Source organism: Phyllobates terribilis, unplaced genomic scaffold (genome assembly GCF_046119375.1).
Source record: "Phyllobates terribilis strain yellow unplaced genomic scaffold, ASM4611937v1 Scaffold_9__5_contigs__length_417890890, whole genome shotgun sequence".
In the NCBI taxonomy this organism is placed as follows: Eukaryota; Metazoa; Chordata; class Amphibia; order Anura; family Dendrobatidae; genus Phyllobates; species Phyllobates terribilis.
Window position 1 is genome coordinate 205,031,007 of NW_027362769.1, and position 19,155 is coordinate 205,050,161.

The window sequence follows — 19,155 nt, forward strand, 5'->3', positions numbered from 1 at the left end:
CCGCAGGCCCTTCACCGCTCTGTCTCGCGATATGCCGGCAGCCAGGAACCAGCCAGGAAGCAGCCCTGCAGCCACCCGGGCATCGGGGGTGAGTATAGCTTTATTTGTTTTAATTTTTACGGTTCACACTGTATAAATCCATGCTGTTTGCTGTTTGCATGGATTTATATAGTGTGACCTAGTTGTCAAGCACTTTCCAAGTGATGCTATCGCCTGGAAAGCGCTTGTCAATCTGCATGCGGAAACGCATGTGAACCCGCATGTGGATCCGCATGTATTCTGCAGGAAAAACGCATGCACAATCTGCATGCGTTTTTTCTGCCAGGGAGATGCAGAAATGCTGCAGAAATTTTCTGCTTCATTTCTGCATCGTGGGCACATAGCCTTAATCCCATCTGCATGCAGACGACCACCCATCCGTCTGTTTACTCCTGACCTCATGAGCTTATCTCTGTACTCAGGACTTTTGTGCCCGTCTCGTAGGCTCTTCTGCATGAATGGCAGAGACTTGCCATATGATCATGTCTAAAGCTGCTAATCAAATGTCCTGGATTATGTTCAGCGAAGCTGTTCACATTTGCCGTCACGTGTGCTGTCCATCTTCACTGTCTCTACAGATCTTGCCACTTTCTTAGCTGTATTATTTCCATAGTCCAAAAATGTAGATGGTCCTTAGGCAATATATGACCATGATTGCACCTCACCCAGATGCTTCCTGGTCACTGCAGAATCTGAGGCCCCCTTTCCCATACTCATACTGGTCTCTATATATCTGTTCATACAGTCACTTGTTTTGTAATTTTAACACCTTTCCTCCTGTGCCCCTACTGCTAAAACTCTTGAAAAGTGTAAAATGATGTTCAAAATTGAGTTAAAACCACACGGGACAAAGAAACAGACAAGAAACTAAAAGAGTATGACCTCTATTTAGGATCAATTTGGAAAGCAGTTACAAATACCGTCTCTCTTGCTCCTTCCTATATTACACAGACAACCCATTGATTTTAATAACCACTGGGTAATGCTTCCTTTCCCCTGTGGAGGCGCTGCAGGGAAATTGAACACCTACTTCCAGGTTTCCTAACTGATCTCTAGGGGTTCCCGCACATTATTACTCAGTTTATTTTTAATGGAAAAGTATCAAATTCTAGTACACCTTAAAATAATTGTTTTGTAAGTGGTCATACCTCACTGTGCTAATATTCACAACCCTTATGTTATATTTTCACTGGCTGATTGCTACTGTACCTGCGGTCATTTAATAGCCTGGTTAGACAGGTCAACTACACTTCCATGTGCACAGAACGATCGTTAATACAATCTTTCTGTGCGCATAGAATATCATTGTCCTCGGCAGCACATCACCTGTTTACATAGGACAATGTGCTGCCGAGAACAATGATCGTTAAGCTAGCTTAATCATCACTTCACCAGTGAACAAATGTTTTGCTAGTTTGTTGGCTGATTAGTGGTTTTTAGGATTCCTCTTTCTTAATTATATAAGTATAAATGCACACTTAGGCTATGTTCTCATGAGTTCCCAATGCGTTTTCCAAAAATGCTGGAAAAATGATTCCTGTACACATCATGTAAAAACGCCATTTTAGAGTTGAACTTTCCCAGTAATCTTTGCTAAAGGCCAAATCACCATCCATATCAATGTGCACATAAATACACACTGTTCGGTTAGGATGTGAGCATTGGTGTTGATGGTGATTTTGACTTCTGACAAAGTTGAGCAAGGTCATGCAGGAAATGTTGACTATGGACTTGTAACTGAAAAAAAAGAGACAAAGTAAATAATCTTCCATCATACAAACAGCTTCTATAAAATCTTTATTATTATGAATATCACAGAATCACCCTTACATATTGTTTATACAAAATCAAAAGCATTCTTCAATAGAAACACCCCCTAATTACAATGCTCCCAACCACACTCCTCTACATTAAAGTTATAACACCAAGAAGGAAAAGTCATGAAATTATGGAAATCACCGGATGGGTAGATATGTTAGTGATCTGCAAATGAGGAAAAACTGGGAAAAAAAGGTTCAAAACATCTTGATTTATTCAGTATTTAGTACGAGCACTACATGCAGAACTCCACTCTCGTAGACTCCTCGGCTGCTATTAATGAAGTTATTAAAGGGGTTGTCCAGGCTTGGGGTTCAAGCCTGCAGTCACTCGTGTGTGACTGCAGACTTGTGAATCCACACAGATGCAAATGTGGGCTGTATCCAGCATTCCGTCCATGATTAAAATCAAAGTCATTTATTATTCCATGTTAAAATTAGATATTAAAAACACCGCAAAAAATATTCGGGATGAACCTTACGCGTTTAGATCTATTCAGTTCTTATTCATGGTAATACAGTATGCACTGTCAAGATTCTCCAGTGCATGACGGGAGCGGGCGGACCCTGACCACAAGTATGAGATTTGCATACGTACGGTCATGTGCCGACTAGACATGCGTGGCCACACGTCTAGTCGAAATGTGGCCGAAAGTATTCCAATCACATACTTGTGGTCACATGACCGTCCACTCCTGAAGCTAACACTGGGTGAGGATTCACAGTCACATTGAGTCAAGCCTGAACGACCCCTTTAATTGTTGTCTGAGAAATGTTCTGCCCTGTGTAATGCACTTAGGCAAATCATCAAGATCCCCTGCTGGCAGCTCCCTTTGCAATTTCCGACCAGTAACGTCCCGGATGTGCTCAATGGGAGACAAGTCCAGAGATGCTGCGGGCAACTGTAGCACGGTGAGGCCACAAAGGCAACTCAGATTAGCACGAACAAAATGTGACCTGGAGTTGTCATGGCAGAACATTCGTTATAACCATTAATAACCTCATCGATAGCACCTAGGCGCTCATACTCGATTGTGAATAAATGGAATTATTTGAAAATTATGTTTCCATTTTTTTCCTCCATCTTGTGATTTCCATAAGCCCACGACTTTTCCTTCTTGTTGTTGCCATTTCAGTGCTGAGGAGAATAATTTACTGGAAGTTGGGAATTTTGGCTAAACATTACAATTCCCAAGAAGTTCCCAGAGTACAGTGCAAGAACATACGCCATGCACATGCTTGTTAACAGCATCATAACATTTGAGATACCATACAGTTTAAAAATGGAATGGCGATATGAAAAAATACACAAATATTATTATTCATTACCTTTGGCAATTGGCTGATTAAATGATCATTAACATTACATGAGCACCGAGGATAATAAAAGTGTGCGTTATCTAATGCTCATTTACTAACACTGCTAACATTGCACTAAAGCACAGAAGCCAATTAGCAAAACATTTTTTTTCTATGAATGTAAGCAGGACAATGGGATTTGATATAGTGGTGCTTGAAATGTGGTACTTAAATGCAATGTTAGTAAATGAATCCTATGGCTTTCACAGTGGAATCAGTCTATTCATTCCTAGGGAAATCGTATCAGCAATATGCAGTTCCCAGTACATTAATGGGCTGCATTATTCAAAGTAGTTGAGCACATAGTATCAGTTCTGCAGGGACCATTACACCAAGGAGTTATAAAACTTAAAGGTTATATATCATTTTAGTTTTATTATTTAATATCTTGTCCCTGCCGAGTGGCTTTGGAAGTGATCAGCGAGGTTCAGACACCCACCGATCTGCTGCACATGTTAGAAAGGGACTAGATATTAAATAAAATGATGGGTACTCTTTAATGGGTTTTCCATGAGTTTAATATTTCTAATTCACTTGTATGGGAGTGAGCCTGCAGTACCACTCATGGCCACTACACCATATCGCGGCTCCTTCAATCATCTGATCGGTGGTGGTGCTAGAAGAATGGACCCCATCAATCTGATATTCATGTCTTATCCTAAGGAAAGTCACGGAAAACCCTTTAATGATATGTAATATGTTACAGAACACGGTAGCAGAATCTGTATCTGTACATCCTCAGTATGATTTCCCAGTAGAAGTATTTAATAAAATCTGATTGCCTCAAGAAGAGACCAGAAAAAGTGTTCTCCTTGAAATGCTAGATTTTATCCTATGATTCCTTCTTGGGGCTACCGTTTGGTCAAAAGGGACCTATAGGGGAGGTGAACTATCAACATGTGAGGCACGTTTTATGTTGGCCCTTGTTTTGGCACTTTGGTTGGACATTTCCTTGGTGCTGTTGTACCCAATATTATAGGAGATTACACAGCTTGGTAACAAGGATGTTCGTTGGTACGACTTCTGTTGATGTAATTTACTCAACATCTTCACCATTTTTTGGATAAGACTTAAAAGGGTTGTCTGATACGTTTATAATAATGGCCAATACTTAGTGCGCAGTCCAATGGCCATATAAATCCAACGGAGATCGGAACGCAGTGCTAGGACAGGCCGACGGCTCTCCAGTGTGACAGCTGCATAGGAATACATGAAGCTGTGACGCTGTGGACAGGAGAACCAGTGGCCAGTCCATGCACTACGTTCCGATCTTACTCCAATTTATATGGCTGTCTTACTGCGCCCTAAGGGTAGGTCATCCATAAAGGCTCGGTGTCGGTGCGAAACCCAGTACCCCCATCCTTCAGCTGTGCCTGTGCCGGCGGCAACTAGATGCGATCAGTTGCGGAGCCCCATTAACTCTATAGTGGCCGTGGCGGGGAACTGCACATCCTTTCTCATTGGAGTGAATATTGTTGGAGTTGATGGAGCTGTGCTGTTTCGATCTGCAACTTATCACCTCCGGCGGCATTGGTAACGGCTGATCTACAGGGGTGTCAGGTGTTGCATCCCTACTAATCTGATCTTGATGACCTATCCTAAGGATAGGCCATCAATATAAAAGTACTGAACAACCCTTTTAACCCATAATCTACAGTAAATACCTATACACCATGTTATGTATTGTTAGATGTGCATTGTGGTTCCTAATTATCAATATACTTCACACATTTCAAACACAGTAAGTCCTCATATATACAACCATGTGTGGTTCAACCCGTAATACAATGCACTATAGAGATTGCACCCTGCGTAATCCCATGTGGGATGCCATATAATGGGCCACGTTTCCCCTATGAACACGTAGTTCAAAGTAAGGAATCCAAAGAAGAATGCTGAAATACCCACATACCATTACATAGAGGTATACATAGCCCAATTCACAATACCGAACCCAAATACCTTTGCATGTGGGCCTAAAGGTGCCATATTTATGAGATATCCAATAGACCCTGATCGGGTATCCAAGTGGTCATCTGGTCACACATATTGCTATTTATCACTGATTAACCATTGGTATCTCAGATCAAGGACACTTTCCATCTTTAGGAGGGGCAAGTATGGAACCGCAAATCAGAAAAGACAAGAAGAGTGCAAAATGGAGCAGCATGTGCTCCAACTTTACTAAGGCAAATAAAAAGGTTCTGTAATTACAATCTTCTCATGTGATGAAGCACGGATGGCACTGGACACATGATGACGTTCATTTGTGCTTCTTCTAGCATTAATATAGTAAAGTAGACATCAAGCTTGAAATATTGCAAAAATTAGGATTAATTGTAAAACATTTTGTCGACTTCTTGGCATCTCACTTGGTAGGAGAACCTGGGTCGCTTGACCTCCCATCTCTCAAGGCAGATGACTCAAGTTACAGATAAATGTAGTATAAAGTTACGTAACAAAGGTGTGCATTTTGTTCCCTCTTATGAAATACCACCTATAGCATTTAAAGGTAAAATCCAGCCAAAACAGATCTGACATTTTATAGATAGTTCATATCTGTGGATTCTGGGAGCTTCCCACTTCCAAAAATTAGAGGCCATTGACGCCTAACTCACTTGGACCCCCTGAAAAAATTTCAAGATAAACCATTGTTTCTGATATCATTGATGAGAGATCTTAGAATGGAAATCTCCAATCTAGTTGGCGACTGAGAAGTCTGGAGACTAGGTAAGGTCTGGAGACTGGGTAAGGTCTGGAGACTGGGTAAGGTCTGGAGACTGGGTAAGGTCTGAAGACTGGGTAAGGTCTGAAGACTGGGTAAGGTCTGGAGACTGGGTAAGGTCTGGAGACTGGGTAAGGTCTGGAGACTAAGTAAGGTCTGGAGGTCTGTTGCTGCTACAAAAGTAGTGTCTGTCATGTTTGAAAGTCACAGCACCGCTGCAGCCTGTGGTACTGGCTGCAGCGGTTGGGTGGTAAGAAGAGCTCATCATCAGAGAAACATCCAATGATCCACTTGTCTAATCACCAGCCAATTACTGGAGTGCTGTGACTGCCGAAAGGGACACACACCTCTTCCAAGCCAGCAGAGACCTCCAGAGCAGCCTTCCATAGAAGGTGAGTATGCCTCGTTTATTATTTTTAATCAATCCATGTCTAAAAATTTTTACTGTCAGCCAAACTCCATTAAGTTCATCCAGCCTATATATTGATATTGATGATTCCTCCATTTACAGGACTTTCTAGCTAAACTATTCCTATATCTTTATCCACTAGGTTATAATGCTACGACCTCACTAATACATTGTAGTCATGTAAATGTGATACGTTTGTTCTCACTTTTTTGCGATTCCATTTCAGCTGCCATCATTTTATATTACTATCATTTTTACATCTTAGATTGTGTTTATACAATAGATTAGTCTGCTTAGAAGATTGGCACGAATACTATTTTATCAATTTTGCTTGTAAATTTACAGATAATAGATCTTCAAAATCACCCAATAAGTAGTAGTAACCAATCAGAATTCAGCTTTCATTTTTAAACTTCATTTCGTAAAGAAATGTGAACTCCTATTGGTTGCCGAGACAATCTTAATAAATAAGGCCTATATGAAATTGTGCTTCCGTTTATCAAAACAAGTTCCTCATCCCAACTCTGACATTTATGAGAAATGTATGCCCAGACATCTAGAGTCAGTGGACATTTAGGTCAATCCTTTTGCTTTCTTGAATGGAATGGAATCCTCTTAACGTGAACGAACATAATATCTGCAGAAGATATCAAGTTATAACAGCCTGAAAAAGATAGAGCTAACATTGGGATTATCATTACATGGATAGAAATATGAGAGAACCCTGGTTCTCGGTCAGAGATCTGGGTTTGCCTCCATCATACTGAGTCATTGATCTCAGTGTTGATGCCAACAATCTAAGAATGATTATGAAGGCCTTGCTCATGTAATAAATCCTCTGGTAGTTACGTTGCCCATAAACAATCAATAAGAGGTGGGTGAGCTGACCCTTATTCCTTAGTCCAATGCTCTCCAGACATCTGGACCAAAACAGAATGATCAGATTGGATTGGAATATGTTCTGAGCAATTGGGTAATTTCTGAAAACGTTAAAAATTCTAGAAGATATCTATGAGGATGTCAACCAATCAACCGGATAGGCTCTGTTCACATTACCATTTAGAGCTAGTCAAGGTTTTGCCACTTTCCACTACATGTATAGCCCCAGCGAGGTTATCCGGCCATCAGAATACTCAAAATAGTTTAGAATGTTAAAAAATGAAGAAAGAAGTCAGACTCACCTTGTCGATCCCCGACGTCTCCCGTTACGATGCTTCTTGGTTCCTTGATGGTTCCTTTATGCTTTCTTGCAAGTAATCACATGGTGTCTAGCCACATGACCACTGCAGCCATCACTTGGCCAGGCCAAATGGATCACAATCAAATAAAGCAGTCGCATGGCTAGACAGAACATTATCAACTGCAGGAGACCATCTGGGGACTGGGAAGCATCGTGGTTGGGCGGGGGATCAAAAAAAGGAATATGATTCATTTTTGGGGTTTTTACCTTTTTAAAGAAGCACTCCCATCAAAGCTTTTATCCGATTAATATATTGCAGTCATCATCTTATATAGCATTGTGTACTTACAATTGCTTATTTTGCCTTTCTACCTAGATAATTCTTCTCTTTTCCATTAGGTCTATGACCTCACGTGATTAAAAATTGAACTACCTCTATGTAGAAACAGGAGGTTAATTTTCCCTGTATGAGTCATAAGTCACTGCAAAAGTCCCTGGCAGTGGGGAGGAGGGAGCAGCTGGGTCAGGAGTTGAAGAGGGGAATAATTTATGCAGGGACAAGAGACTTCCTGTTTCTACATAGAGCAGAGAAAACAGAAGAATTAGCTGGGTAGAAAAGCAAAATGAGCAATTATAAGTCCACAGCGCTATATAATATGATGATTGCAATATATTATGTGGAATAACATATTTGATGGGAGGAGTGCTTCTTTAAGCACTTCCACTAAATAGTTATAAAACTTCTTAAAAGCCAATGGATTTTGATCTGATAATAAATCCGTATTAAGTGTCATTGTTCATGCTATAAACAAAAGGAAGCCATTATGTTAAGTGTGAACTATTTATATGATGGATAAGTATACTCTAATGCTGGGGTCCCCAACCTTGGCCTTGGGAGCCACATGTGTCTCGTAGACCCATGTTGCATGGCTCTCGGATGTCTGTCGGCTTGATATATTAGTACCAAGTCTAGCAAACAACCATGAAGAGCTGGTTTCTAGATGATGAATTTTGTGAGTAGCCCTGCACAGAAGAGCAGATCTGAATGAGCATATACAAGCCTTGGTATAGGATGTTACTGCCAGTCATAGGAGGTGGCCAAAGTTAGATGTGATAGTAGTATGTTGGGAGTGCTTGTTGCGAGAATACCAAAGATAGGTAAGGTGGAAACCCCTGAATCCAGGTATACTGCCCTGGGCTGATTTTTCGGTAATGGGGGCTGTGGGTGGGGGATTAGGGATGACATGAGCTGAATATCACTTCTTCGGGGGCCTCTGAATGTGGCTTGCGACCTTCTATCAGAGCTAAATGTGGCTCTCAAGGTAAGAACGGTTGGAGGCCACTGTTCTAATGCATTGATCTCCAACCTGGGTCTCTTTAGGGATTGCAAAACTACAGCTCCCAGCATGAACCGACCGCTGCAGGCTGTCAAGATATTCTAGGAGATGTATTTTTTCACCAGCTTTGGAGCCACAGGTTGGAAAAGCCTATTCATATATCCGGGGTCACCATTCATTAGAAGAAAGCGGATGACATTCTCATCAATGGCAGAGTTTTTTTATGAAGACTTTACAAGAATGTTTTCATCCCAAAGGTGCTTTGGTCGATACCCCACAGTGACAAGTAACCTTTAAAATGTCCAAATTCAGCCTTTCAGTTTCCTAAGAAATCAGCGACAAGATGAATGTATTAAGTACTTTGTGCTTTATGTCTCTCTATGTCACTTGTTTAGGCTGAAAAAAATGGCTGCCATCACTGTGTATGAGTGATGACCATATTCTAAAAATTGTGTCTGGGGAGAATACCTAGGTGCAACCCATTCTATAGTCTCTTTTTATGTTTTTTGTTATGTTTAGATACATTTTCAATGTAATGACTTTCTATCAAATGTTATATGTTTGTGCTTTACAAGACAGATCAGGAACATGCTTGAGCATTTTACAGTTGTTAAAACCCAACCAAAATGGGTTCATATTGAAATACTTGAAAAAGTCTCTTCGACATTGTTCCTCTTCATACTTTTTTTGTTCTTCATTTTTGCCACCAGACTAAGATTCGTAAGGTGTATCTCCCCATGGTTTAGCTCATCATCAGACCTGGCTCTTTGCTCCGTCTTTCTGATTCAGAATGAACTGCAGGATATCCTGTTAAGTAAGATGGGATAGAACAAGACAAACTAATTAATGGTTTAACAAACCTGCTATTAAGTAAAGACATTGGAGATGTGATATATGTGTGCATCAGCACGGCGGTAATCCACGCTCCACACATGGTGCTGACTTCACATGGACATTAGAGGACATATAATCATCTTTTGCTAAAACAGCTGACAAAGGCCAATGTAACACAGTAACATTACTGGTATTATCAGCAATTTTGGAAGGAAATTCAAGTACCAGTGAAAGTAAAATGTTATAAATAACTGTAGCATATGACAGAGGCTGGTGGATCACTCACGCATATATGGTCTACTTGGGTACTGCCAGTGGAGACCTCCAGCTGGTTTAGGGATACTTATAGGCCAGGAAATGCTCCTTGAGGAAAAAAATTATGCAAATTATCTCTCCTCCTTAAGAAGGAAAGAAGGCTCTGTGGATGTAGCTATATCCTATTAGTTACCCTACAATAGGTGTTGCAACATCACTAAAGATAAAAAGCCAACCAAAGTCTTCTCTAAAAGAATGAGACACCCTTTTGTCGACACCCGTTTCAGGGTTCTGTCCCTCTCATCTGTGCAGAACAGAGTAATTGTTGTCTGAACGAGAGGCTTTTGAAGTGGATTAATGGGGTTCTGTTTTCATCCTTATGGACACCGCCAACTGGCATAGAAATCTGGACTGTCGGGACCACAGCCAAAAAGTACCTGTCACCACTGATCCTTCGACGAGGTCAGTAGTCTCTGGCCACTGCACAGGAGACTCACAATTCTCTTATCTTCCTTGATTTTGATCAACTGGGCTGGTGGCTTGACGCACATGTGGCTTGACGCACATATAACATTGTGCCATCCCTGCCTAATCAAATGCTTGCCAGGTATCCTAGAAGGTAAAGAGATTCACGAGCATGCTGTCCAGCAGCCAGAGACGGTTGACCTAGCCGATGGATCAAAGTCACGCAAATAGATCCTCTCATCTCTAATGTCTGCAGATGGGTGTTTCTTTCTTATAGAGGAGACCTTTGTTTGTCTTGTTAAAAGGTTGGACACTGACTTTGAGAATAGCTACCTCCAAAATAACACTTGTATGATACCAGCCCACCGTGCACACCCACCGTGTATCTAATCACTCATTTCTACCCTCTAAGAAACCTGAGCCCAAGATCCTTCCTTCTATTCTCCAACACTATGGTTTTTTTCCAATCCAATCACCCTGGAATGACTTCCTATAACCTTGAAAATTATCACTATATCATATACAGCTGCTCCATCTCCAGCCAAAAGGAACATACATCAGTCTATAGTAATGTAGAAGCAGGTATATATCCTGGAAAAATATCCAATGTTCATCAGATTTAGGCTCTTGTTCTAGGGCAGTGTTCCTCAACTCCAGTCCTGAAGGGCCACCAACACATCATGTTTTCAGGATTTCCTTAGTATTCCACATAATTCCATGACCTGTGTAATTTTAAGGAAATCCAGAAAATATGATCTGTTGGTGGGCCTTGAGGTTCGGAGTTGAGGAACAATGTTCTAGGGTAATCATATTGGCATATCTTGCGAACCGGAGGTCACTGTTTCACTAGATGAGGCTGCCGAGTCTGTCATCTAAAAAGTCACTTGAATGCCAGGGTCGGGTCATCCATCTATATATAGAGGACCACGTGACTTTTCAAAGTGGACAGTAACATGTTTCATACAAGATACATACGACCTGCTTTCAGACTGAAATTACTTCCTTAGACAGATTGTGTCAGCTGCTCGGCTTGTAGGGATCTCACATTACAAAGTGTAGTGCTGAACTACTCCGAGAAGAGGGCCCATTATTACTGGAATAGCTGTTGGCTCACTCCATCGCAGGCTCAGAAATAGAGAAAAACACTGATTTCTATGTGAGCCTTATCACATGAGGCTCACATATCCTGGAAATGACTATGAATATTCAGACTTTATTGTCAAACTCCCAATTTTTAAGATTAAATGTTGACTTGAAATCATGATGTGTAACCTTGAAATTGGCTTTAAAGGTTACATTTGCTGACACCCAACCCCAATATCCTCAAAATAATGTCTCCAACCCGGTCTATGCTCCAATAACCCATTAGGCCTAGATAGAAGGATCTAACGCATTTTTTGAAGACAGCCTGAGCCTTGGGTTATTACTATTTGTCTATTTGCTCATTTGAGCTTCTGGTGGAGGTACCACGCTTTGGGTTATTACTATAGGACCTTGTTTTCCAAAGTCTTAGGTCATGGGAAGGTTGGGGGGATATAGGCACAAAATATGGCCTATAATTTTTTTTAATCCACTTCCGTAGATAGGAGTACGTGAGGAATTGTAACTCTTCTATGTATGAAAGAACTGTCCAAGCTCGTCGTTGTTTGGATTCTATACATAACTGGCCCAATTATTGTTTCATGGAGTAGTTGGAGCTGAGACACTGATGACGTGTCCTCTGGATAAGTCATCAATATCTGATCAGTGGGGGTCCGACACCCAGCAGCCCCCACCCCTGGAAATACACAGTGTGCAGAATTAGAGCTCCGTACACTATGTAGTGGCCGTTCTCGGGTACTGCAGTTACTGTATACTTCTACCTCCTGCTATATACCAAATAAATATGTTTTAGAAAGAAGTCGTTGACAAATGGAAGGGGGACGCATAACTCTGCATAACAGCTGTGAACACAGAAGTACAAATTCTTTTTTTCATTGTAGATGCATAAAAGTAGATTGCAAATGTGAACATAGCTTTTAATTCACATGTCCCAGCACGTATTTTGTATCGAATTGTTGAGACTTTGTTTTATATAACTAATTAACACCTCGACAGATTTGACACTTCTCAGCTTTACAAGGAATACGGTAAATGTAACACTAACGAGAGGCAATAAAACGGATGTGAAATGTGGCGCCATGTCAAGCCAAATTAAATAGGGCAGCCTATTGAGCGAGGAATAGATGTCAAATGGTCACAAAAGTATATCAGTATTTTAACTAATAAATAATCATTTTTATTTATATAGCGCCAACAAATTCCGCAGCACTTTGCCATAAGGCGAGGACATTTACAGACAATAAAGACATCACAAAGTAACACATAATACAACAGTTACAGGAGGAGTGAGGGCCCTGCTCACAAGAGCTTACAATCTATGACTGTGCTCCAAGTCACAAACATCAGAGCTGCCCCATTTCCAGGCAGCGCTCTCCTCCGGGGTATTTCATCTTGGCTGCAATATTCGCTTTGATGTGGAAATCACAGTGCACTCAGCGAAAATACTCCTGCGAAATACAGGCTCTCGTGATACAGAAAATGCAGAATGGCGATGGCATTGAGCCAATTATCAGTTTACTCTGTATTCTGTATTAAGAGAACGATTCATTTTATCTGTAATGAGGATTACAGCAGCCGTTCTGACGTATCAGCCTATTTCATACTGTTATCCAGACTCATATGCCCCAAAAGCCATAGGTTCCAACAATATAAATAGAGCCGGACGGCAATAAAGGAGTATTTCACTCCTAATAATCTAGGTAAATATTTAAACTATGCAAATATATCACTTTGTCTAAATAATTGTTCAATGTTGTAGGGTTCCATCAGTGGGCAGTGCGTAGTTCCAGGAATGTATTTTACTGTTATTGTGGCTGGGATCTCAGGAGTACTCATGATATCTCCTTGACTGGTCATCTCTATTTCAGTCATAGGCTCCTATATACAGTATGAGCTCCCACCTAGCCTCCTACATTCAGAATGAGCCCCCACATGTCCTCCAGTATACAGTATAAACCCTCACATAGCCTCCAATGTACAGTATGAGCTCCCACATAGCCTCCTATATACAGTATGAGCCTCCATATAGCCTCCTACACTCAGTATGAGCCCCCACATAGCCTCCTATATACAGTATGAGCCACTACATAGCCTCATATATACAGTATGAGCCCCATATAGCCTCCTACATTCAGTATGAGCCCCCACATAGCCTCCTATATACAGCGTGAGCCCCCACATATTCTCCTATATAGAGTGAGCCCCTATATAGCCTCACTGTATACAGCGTGAGCACCCACATAGCCTCCTATAAACAGCATGTGCCCCATATAGCCTCCAATATTCTGTATGAACCCCCCACTTAGCCTCCATATATACAGTGTGTGCCCTACATAGCCTCCATATATACAGTGTGTGCCCTACATATCCTTCTATATACATATACACATTCTATAGACCTGAAAAAAACACCACATACTCACCTCGCTCTCTGCCCCCGTCTCCTGTTCACTGAATCTCAGCAGCGGCAGTGCGATGAAATTACGTCATCGTGACTGCTGTCTCACGCGCTGATTGGTGGAAGATGGAACCGGCGGCCCTGTCCTCCACCAATGTATTCACCGCAATCTGCATCCTGTTGTGGCCCACGGGCCGCAGTTTGCCCAGGTTTGGTCTATAGGATGGCAGCCGAGCTCAAGAGTCATATCCATCCCCTCTGAAATACAAATGAAAGGATTCCTAATTATCTAAGCCCGTATCAGTGGAACCAGCCCTTGTATGCATTGCAACTGCGTTTCAGTAGCAGGACCTGCAGCCATCAGTTGATCGTTGAACAGGCTTTTATACGAGAGCACCTGCCATCGTGTGCATGTTATGTAAACCATTTCCCTGGGCAGATATAAAGGGTAAAGTTTCTTCTTAAGGAGACCCCCAAGCTAGGAGACTTCTAGGCCTTAGGAAAAAAAATATGCAAATAGCCTCAAAGGACAAGAATGAGGACTCTATTGGAAGTAGCAATTCTATAAGTCGATATTCTTCAAAGAGCCCTGCCACATGACTTAGGATATAAAGCACGCTGGCTCAATGGTTAGCACTGTTGCTTTGCAGCGCTGGGGTCCTGGGTTCAAATCCCACCAAGGACGACATCTGCAAGGAGTTTGTATGTTCTCCCTGTGTTTGTGTGGGTTTCCTCTGGATTTTTCAGTTTTCTCCCACACTCCAAAGACATACTGATAGGGAATTCAGATTGCTGTCCCTTTTGGGATATCTGTATCTGTAAAGCGCTGCGGAATATGATGGCGCTATATAAGCAAGTATAACAAATAGGACATATTTCACATGTGATTCAGGTTTGGCTTTATTTCTTAACACTTTTGTCAGCCTTGGGCCACGTTCACACGTTGAGTATTCGGTCAATATTTTACACCAGTGTTTGTAAGCCAAAATCATGAGTGGGTGATAAATGCGGAAGTGGTGCCGTGTTTCTATTATACTTTCCCTCTGACTGTTCAACTCAAATACTGAGGTAAAATACTGACCAAATACTGAACATGTGAACGTGGCCTGGAGCAGAGCCTTCTCAAAGCCTCAATGATTTTTTTCATGACCATCATGTTTCTCACGGTCTCTCCCTTTCATCCGTTCCCTCACTCTTCTTACTGGTTATTTGACCTTAGTGTTTTTGCTCTCTTTTTTACAAGGTTTCCCTTTTATCCTACTATTTTTTTGTTTGCTTTCCTATCTCCTTTCTCTTTTTTTTTCATTCATTTTCTCTGTTTCTTCCTTACATAGTTACATTATTTGAAAAAAGACCTAGGTCCATCAAGTTCAACCTTCTGCCACCAATTTGTCACTAATTTATCTATAACCCACAATGTTATCCAGCCCTTTTTTAAAAGCTGTTATAGTGTCGGCCATCACTACCTCTTGTGGTCGGGCATTCCACAGTCTGACTGCTCTGACTGTAAAGAACCCTTTCCTGTTTAGGTGCCGGAATCATCTTTCTTCCATCCGTAATGAGAGCTCCCTAGTCCTTAGTATGTTTTTTGGAAGGAATAAGTCACGTGCCAGTCCTTTTTGTATTGTCCTTCCCTTTCTTTTTGTAACGTGGCCCCTTTCTTCCTTCACTTTAATGCCAGATTCATATATCAATCTGACAAGAGCCCTCGTGTCCAAGATCTTCAGAGTAATATCTGACGTAAAGACCCAAACTCCCGGCACAGTCGGTCCGTTATCCTCATGTACATTAGGTACCCCATTGGTATGCATTGTATCAGCTCCTAAGTTCAACTTTTACTACTTGGAAATCGTAAAGTCATAGCTCCAATTTAACAGAATAATGTACAATCTGTGTAGATAGGTATACCATAATTGTCAACATCTGAAGGTATGTTGGAGAGTTGAGCAGAAAGATTAACATGTTCCTAGTTCAGCAGACACATTGGTAGTCCATGGCCACCAGACCAAAGCTCTGAAAACCTAATAACTGCGGCGTCCCTGGTGCCTCTTCTGAAAACCAGGCATGATACACACATGACATCACTGAGTCCTCCTAGTGAGAAGAGGGCTTGATGACGCCACAAGTAGTAGGAGGTTCACAGTGCTGTGGTCTGGTGGCCACTGTAGGGTCCTGCAAATCTTTTTGCTCAATGCTAATATTTTGTTATGCGCATGCCCTTTCTGACAAATGGGGTACCATGGGCACTAAGGTCCCCATGCACTTGCGAATAAAGTCAGCCTAACCAACTAACACTGAAGATTGGCCAACCATCAAATGTGTAAGGGGCCCTCAGCTCTCCCCAACAGATGACGGAAAAAACAATTGGGCAGTTTGAGTTCTGCTTACACAGGTGATAAAAGGTATTTGGGTTTTTCCTCTTTCCCCATTGAAAACACATGAACGCCTGGACAATTTAAGACGTCTGGAGGGTCATATGTCAGCTGAATGAGTCTTCAGCCCACAGTTGGTCAGTTGAAGATGATTTCCCATATTGGCACAGTTATGTGACCACCTACAGTTCCAGCCGTGGAGTATAATGTAGTGACATGTCTGTAACTTTCCATTATTTCCTACAGCCCCGAAAAAATAAAAAACATAATTATCCAAAAATCAATAGAACGATTACGTGATTAATGTATCGTATTATTAATATGAGTTTGATGATCCACCTATTGATTTACGACGACTCTTGTGGTTTTCATAGACTCGTTCTGCCTAGGTTGTGGCTTTTAAATGGGAAAGCAAAGCAGTTGTATGGCATGTGTATTTATAGTTCATGCCTTAATAAAGGAAATATTTTGGTCTTAAAGGGATTGTCTGGGAGAACAAGACTAATAATAGTAACATGCTGAAAATAGAAAAGGCAGAAATGTACTTATTCTTTATAAAAATACCGGCCGGGCTGCTATCATGCCCATTGGTTATCTAATCATGTAGATCATCTAATGGTTCATGATCCATATGCCATACTCCTGCTCAACCAAAATTTTTGCAATTGCTAACTTTTTCTATGTACAGTGGAGAAAATAAGTATTTGATGCACTGCTGATTTTGCAAGTTTTCCCACCTACAAAGAATGGAGAGGTCTGTAATTTTTATCATAGGTACACTTCACCTGTGAGAGACAGAATCTAAAAAAAAAAAAAAAGAAAATCACATTGTATGATTTTTACATAATTACTTTGCATTTTATTGCATGAAATAAGTATCTTATTTTCCCCACTGTATATACTATATCCTTTTGGTCAGAATTATTGTTTTAAAAGGGTGGTCCAGTTTAGAGATCCCCTACCTATTTTATGGGTCTTTATTGAGAAAGATGATTTGGGGGTTGTTAATGTTGGCAGCACCTGGGATTAGATGTTAGATGCATTGGAATTGCAATACATATTACGCCAATGAATTCAATGTGTCTATCCAGTCCATTGCGATCTGTGAGCCTTGAGTGTCGCTTTATATCTGTCTGTTGGCTTTTAATGTCACCTGCATGTTAATAATAACATCTCCAGAATCCGACATTTTCTTACTTTTGAAACTGCAAAAACCCTTACTGTTACTCGTATTCATTCTTGTCTGGACTTCTGCAATTCTCTACTGATTGGTCTCCCTCTAACTAAACTTTCTCCTCTCCAATCTATCCTGAATGTGGCAGCCGGGGTTGTATTTATGTCCAGCTACTACACCGATGCCTCTACCTGTGCCAGTCATTGCACTGGTTGCCCATTTACTACAGAATACAATACAAACGTATCTCTCTCGCCCACAAAGCTCTCCACAGTTCTGCAACAGCCTACATCTTCTCTCTCATCTCTGTCTATCACCCTACCCGTTCTCTCATTTCTGCAACTCATCTGAGACTAACATCTTCCATAATCTGAACCTCCCAATTCCATCTCCAAGACTTCTCTTGTGCTGTTCCAGTTTTCTGGAATGCACTACTCCGGACGATCCTACGAATACCTAGCCCCCACATTTTTTTTAAGCGTGCATTTCTTCAGACAGGCCTATCACCTCACTTCACTAATCTAACTCTTCCTTGTTCCCTCTTTCTAAATTTTCCTCAGAATCTGCTCACTCTTACTCATCTGTCCCACATCCTCCATGCACCCAGTAAGCACTTGGTAACTGCACTTAGATACTGCCTGGTGTGAAATACCCTATTTATTATAATGATGGCTGGACCATACATGACTAGCACATTCTACCTATTGTGTCCCCCTATTTCCTTATAGATTGTAAGCTCTTGGTAGAAGGACCCTCACTCCTGCTGTAACTGTTGCACTGTGTGTGATGTCTTTATTATTTGTACATGTCCCCGCGTAATTATAAAGTACTGTGGAATATTTTGGCGCTATAGAAATACAAATTATTATTATTATTATTATTAAGCACACAACTAAAAAATGGAATTTGGGATTAAATTCAGTGCACTTCCGGGTGGTTCCAGGTGTCGATTAAAATGACAGATTGATAGGATTCCATACAAGATATCATCTTTTCCTAAATATGTCTGAGACACTTGGAGGGTAATGACAGCGACAGCTGAGAATGTTCTGGACGGGTGATGATCCTGCATTCTTCACTTCTCATGCCCCAGACTGTATGTATAATGTTGACTAACACTCTACTAAGGGGGTCTCCTTCCTAAATGGTCTAGCTTTATTAAAAAAAAATTTGCCTTTTCCATTTAATCTTGTACCATAATCTCTAGAAAAAAAAAATAGCTACAATCAGGTTGCTTCTGTTCCATCTGAAGAAAGCATAAAGTAGGTGAAATGAACCAGCACAGTCACTTGTTAGGCTTCTTGCTGTAGTTTTGATTAAAACAATGTTTTATCTTCTGCCGCTGTGCTAGTCTTCTCAGCGATGAGCTCTTGCTATATTGTCCTCAAGCTTCATGAAATGATTGATTGGCAGATTTCTGCCTATGCACAGTGTACCCAGACAGCTGTCAATCAACGCAGCTATACAGAGCTCATCATTGAGAGGAATAGCAGAGCCGCAGCAAAAAAAACAGCTATCTATCAAAACTACAGCAAGAAGCCCGGTAGTGACCCAGCTCTAGAATCTGGGTTTCCATCCCTATTTTATGGTGCCTGCAGATTGGGAAGAATAAACCTTGTGACAGATTTCCTTTAAATGGGGTTCTGTAGAGAAAGACAGTACTTGGATAGCGGCTTATTACAGAAGCAAC

At 41.2% G+C, this 19,155-nt stretch overlaps 2 protein-coding genes across 4 annotated transcripts in view; one reads left to right on the top strand and one right to left on the bottom strand.

The window, feature by feature from the left end:
• Positions 1-19,155, top strand: part of IQCK (IQ motif containing K) — a 100,143-nt gene that overhangs the window by 75,546 nt on the left and 5,442 nt on the right. The window lies entirely within an intron of this gene.
• GPRC5B (G protein-coupled receptor class C group 5 member B) overlaps positions 1,827-19,155 on the bottom strand; it is an 86,634-nt gene continuing 69,305 nt past the window's right edge. The window contains exon 4 of one of the 2 annotated variants that reach the window (XM_073647612.1): positions 1,827-9,705. In XM_073647612.1, coding sequence (XP_073503713.1) covers positions 9,652-9,705 — 54 coding nt within the window. In that variant the 3' untranslated portion in view covers positions 1,827-9,651. The remainder of the gene's footprint in view (positions 9,706-19,155) is intronic. The other variant, XM_073647611.1, reaches the window with a different exon arrangement.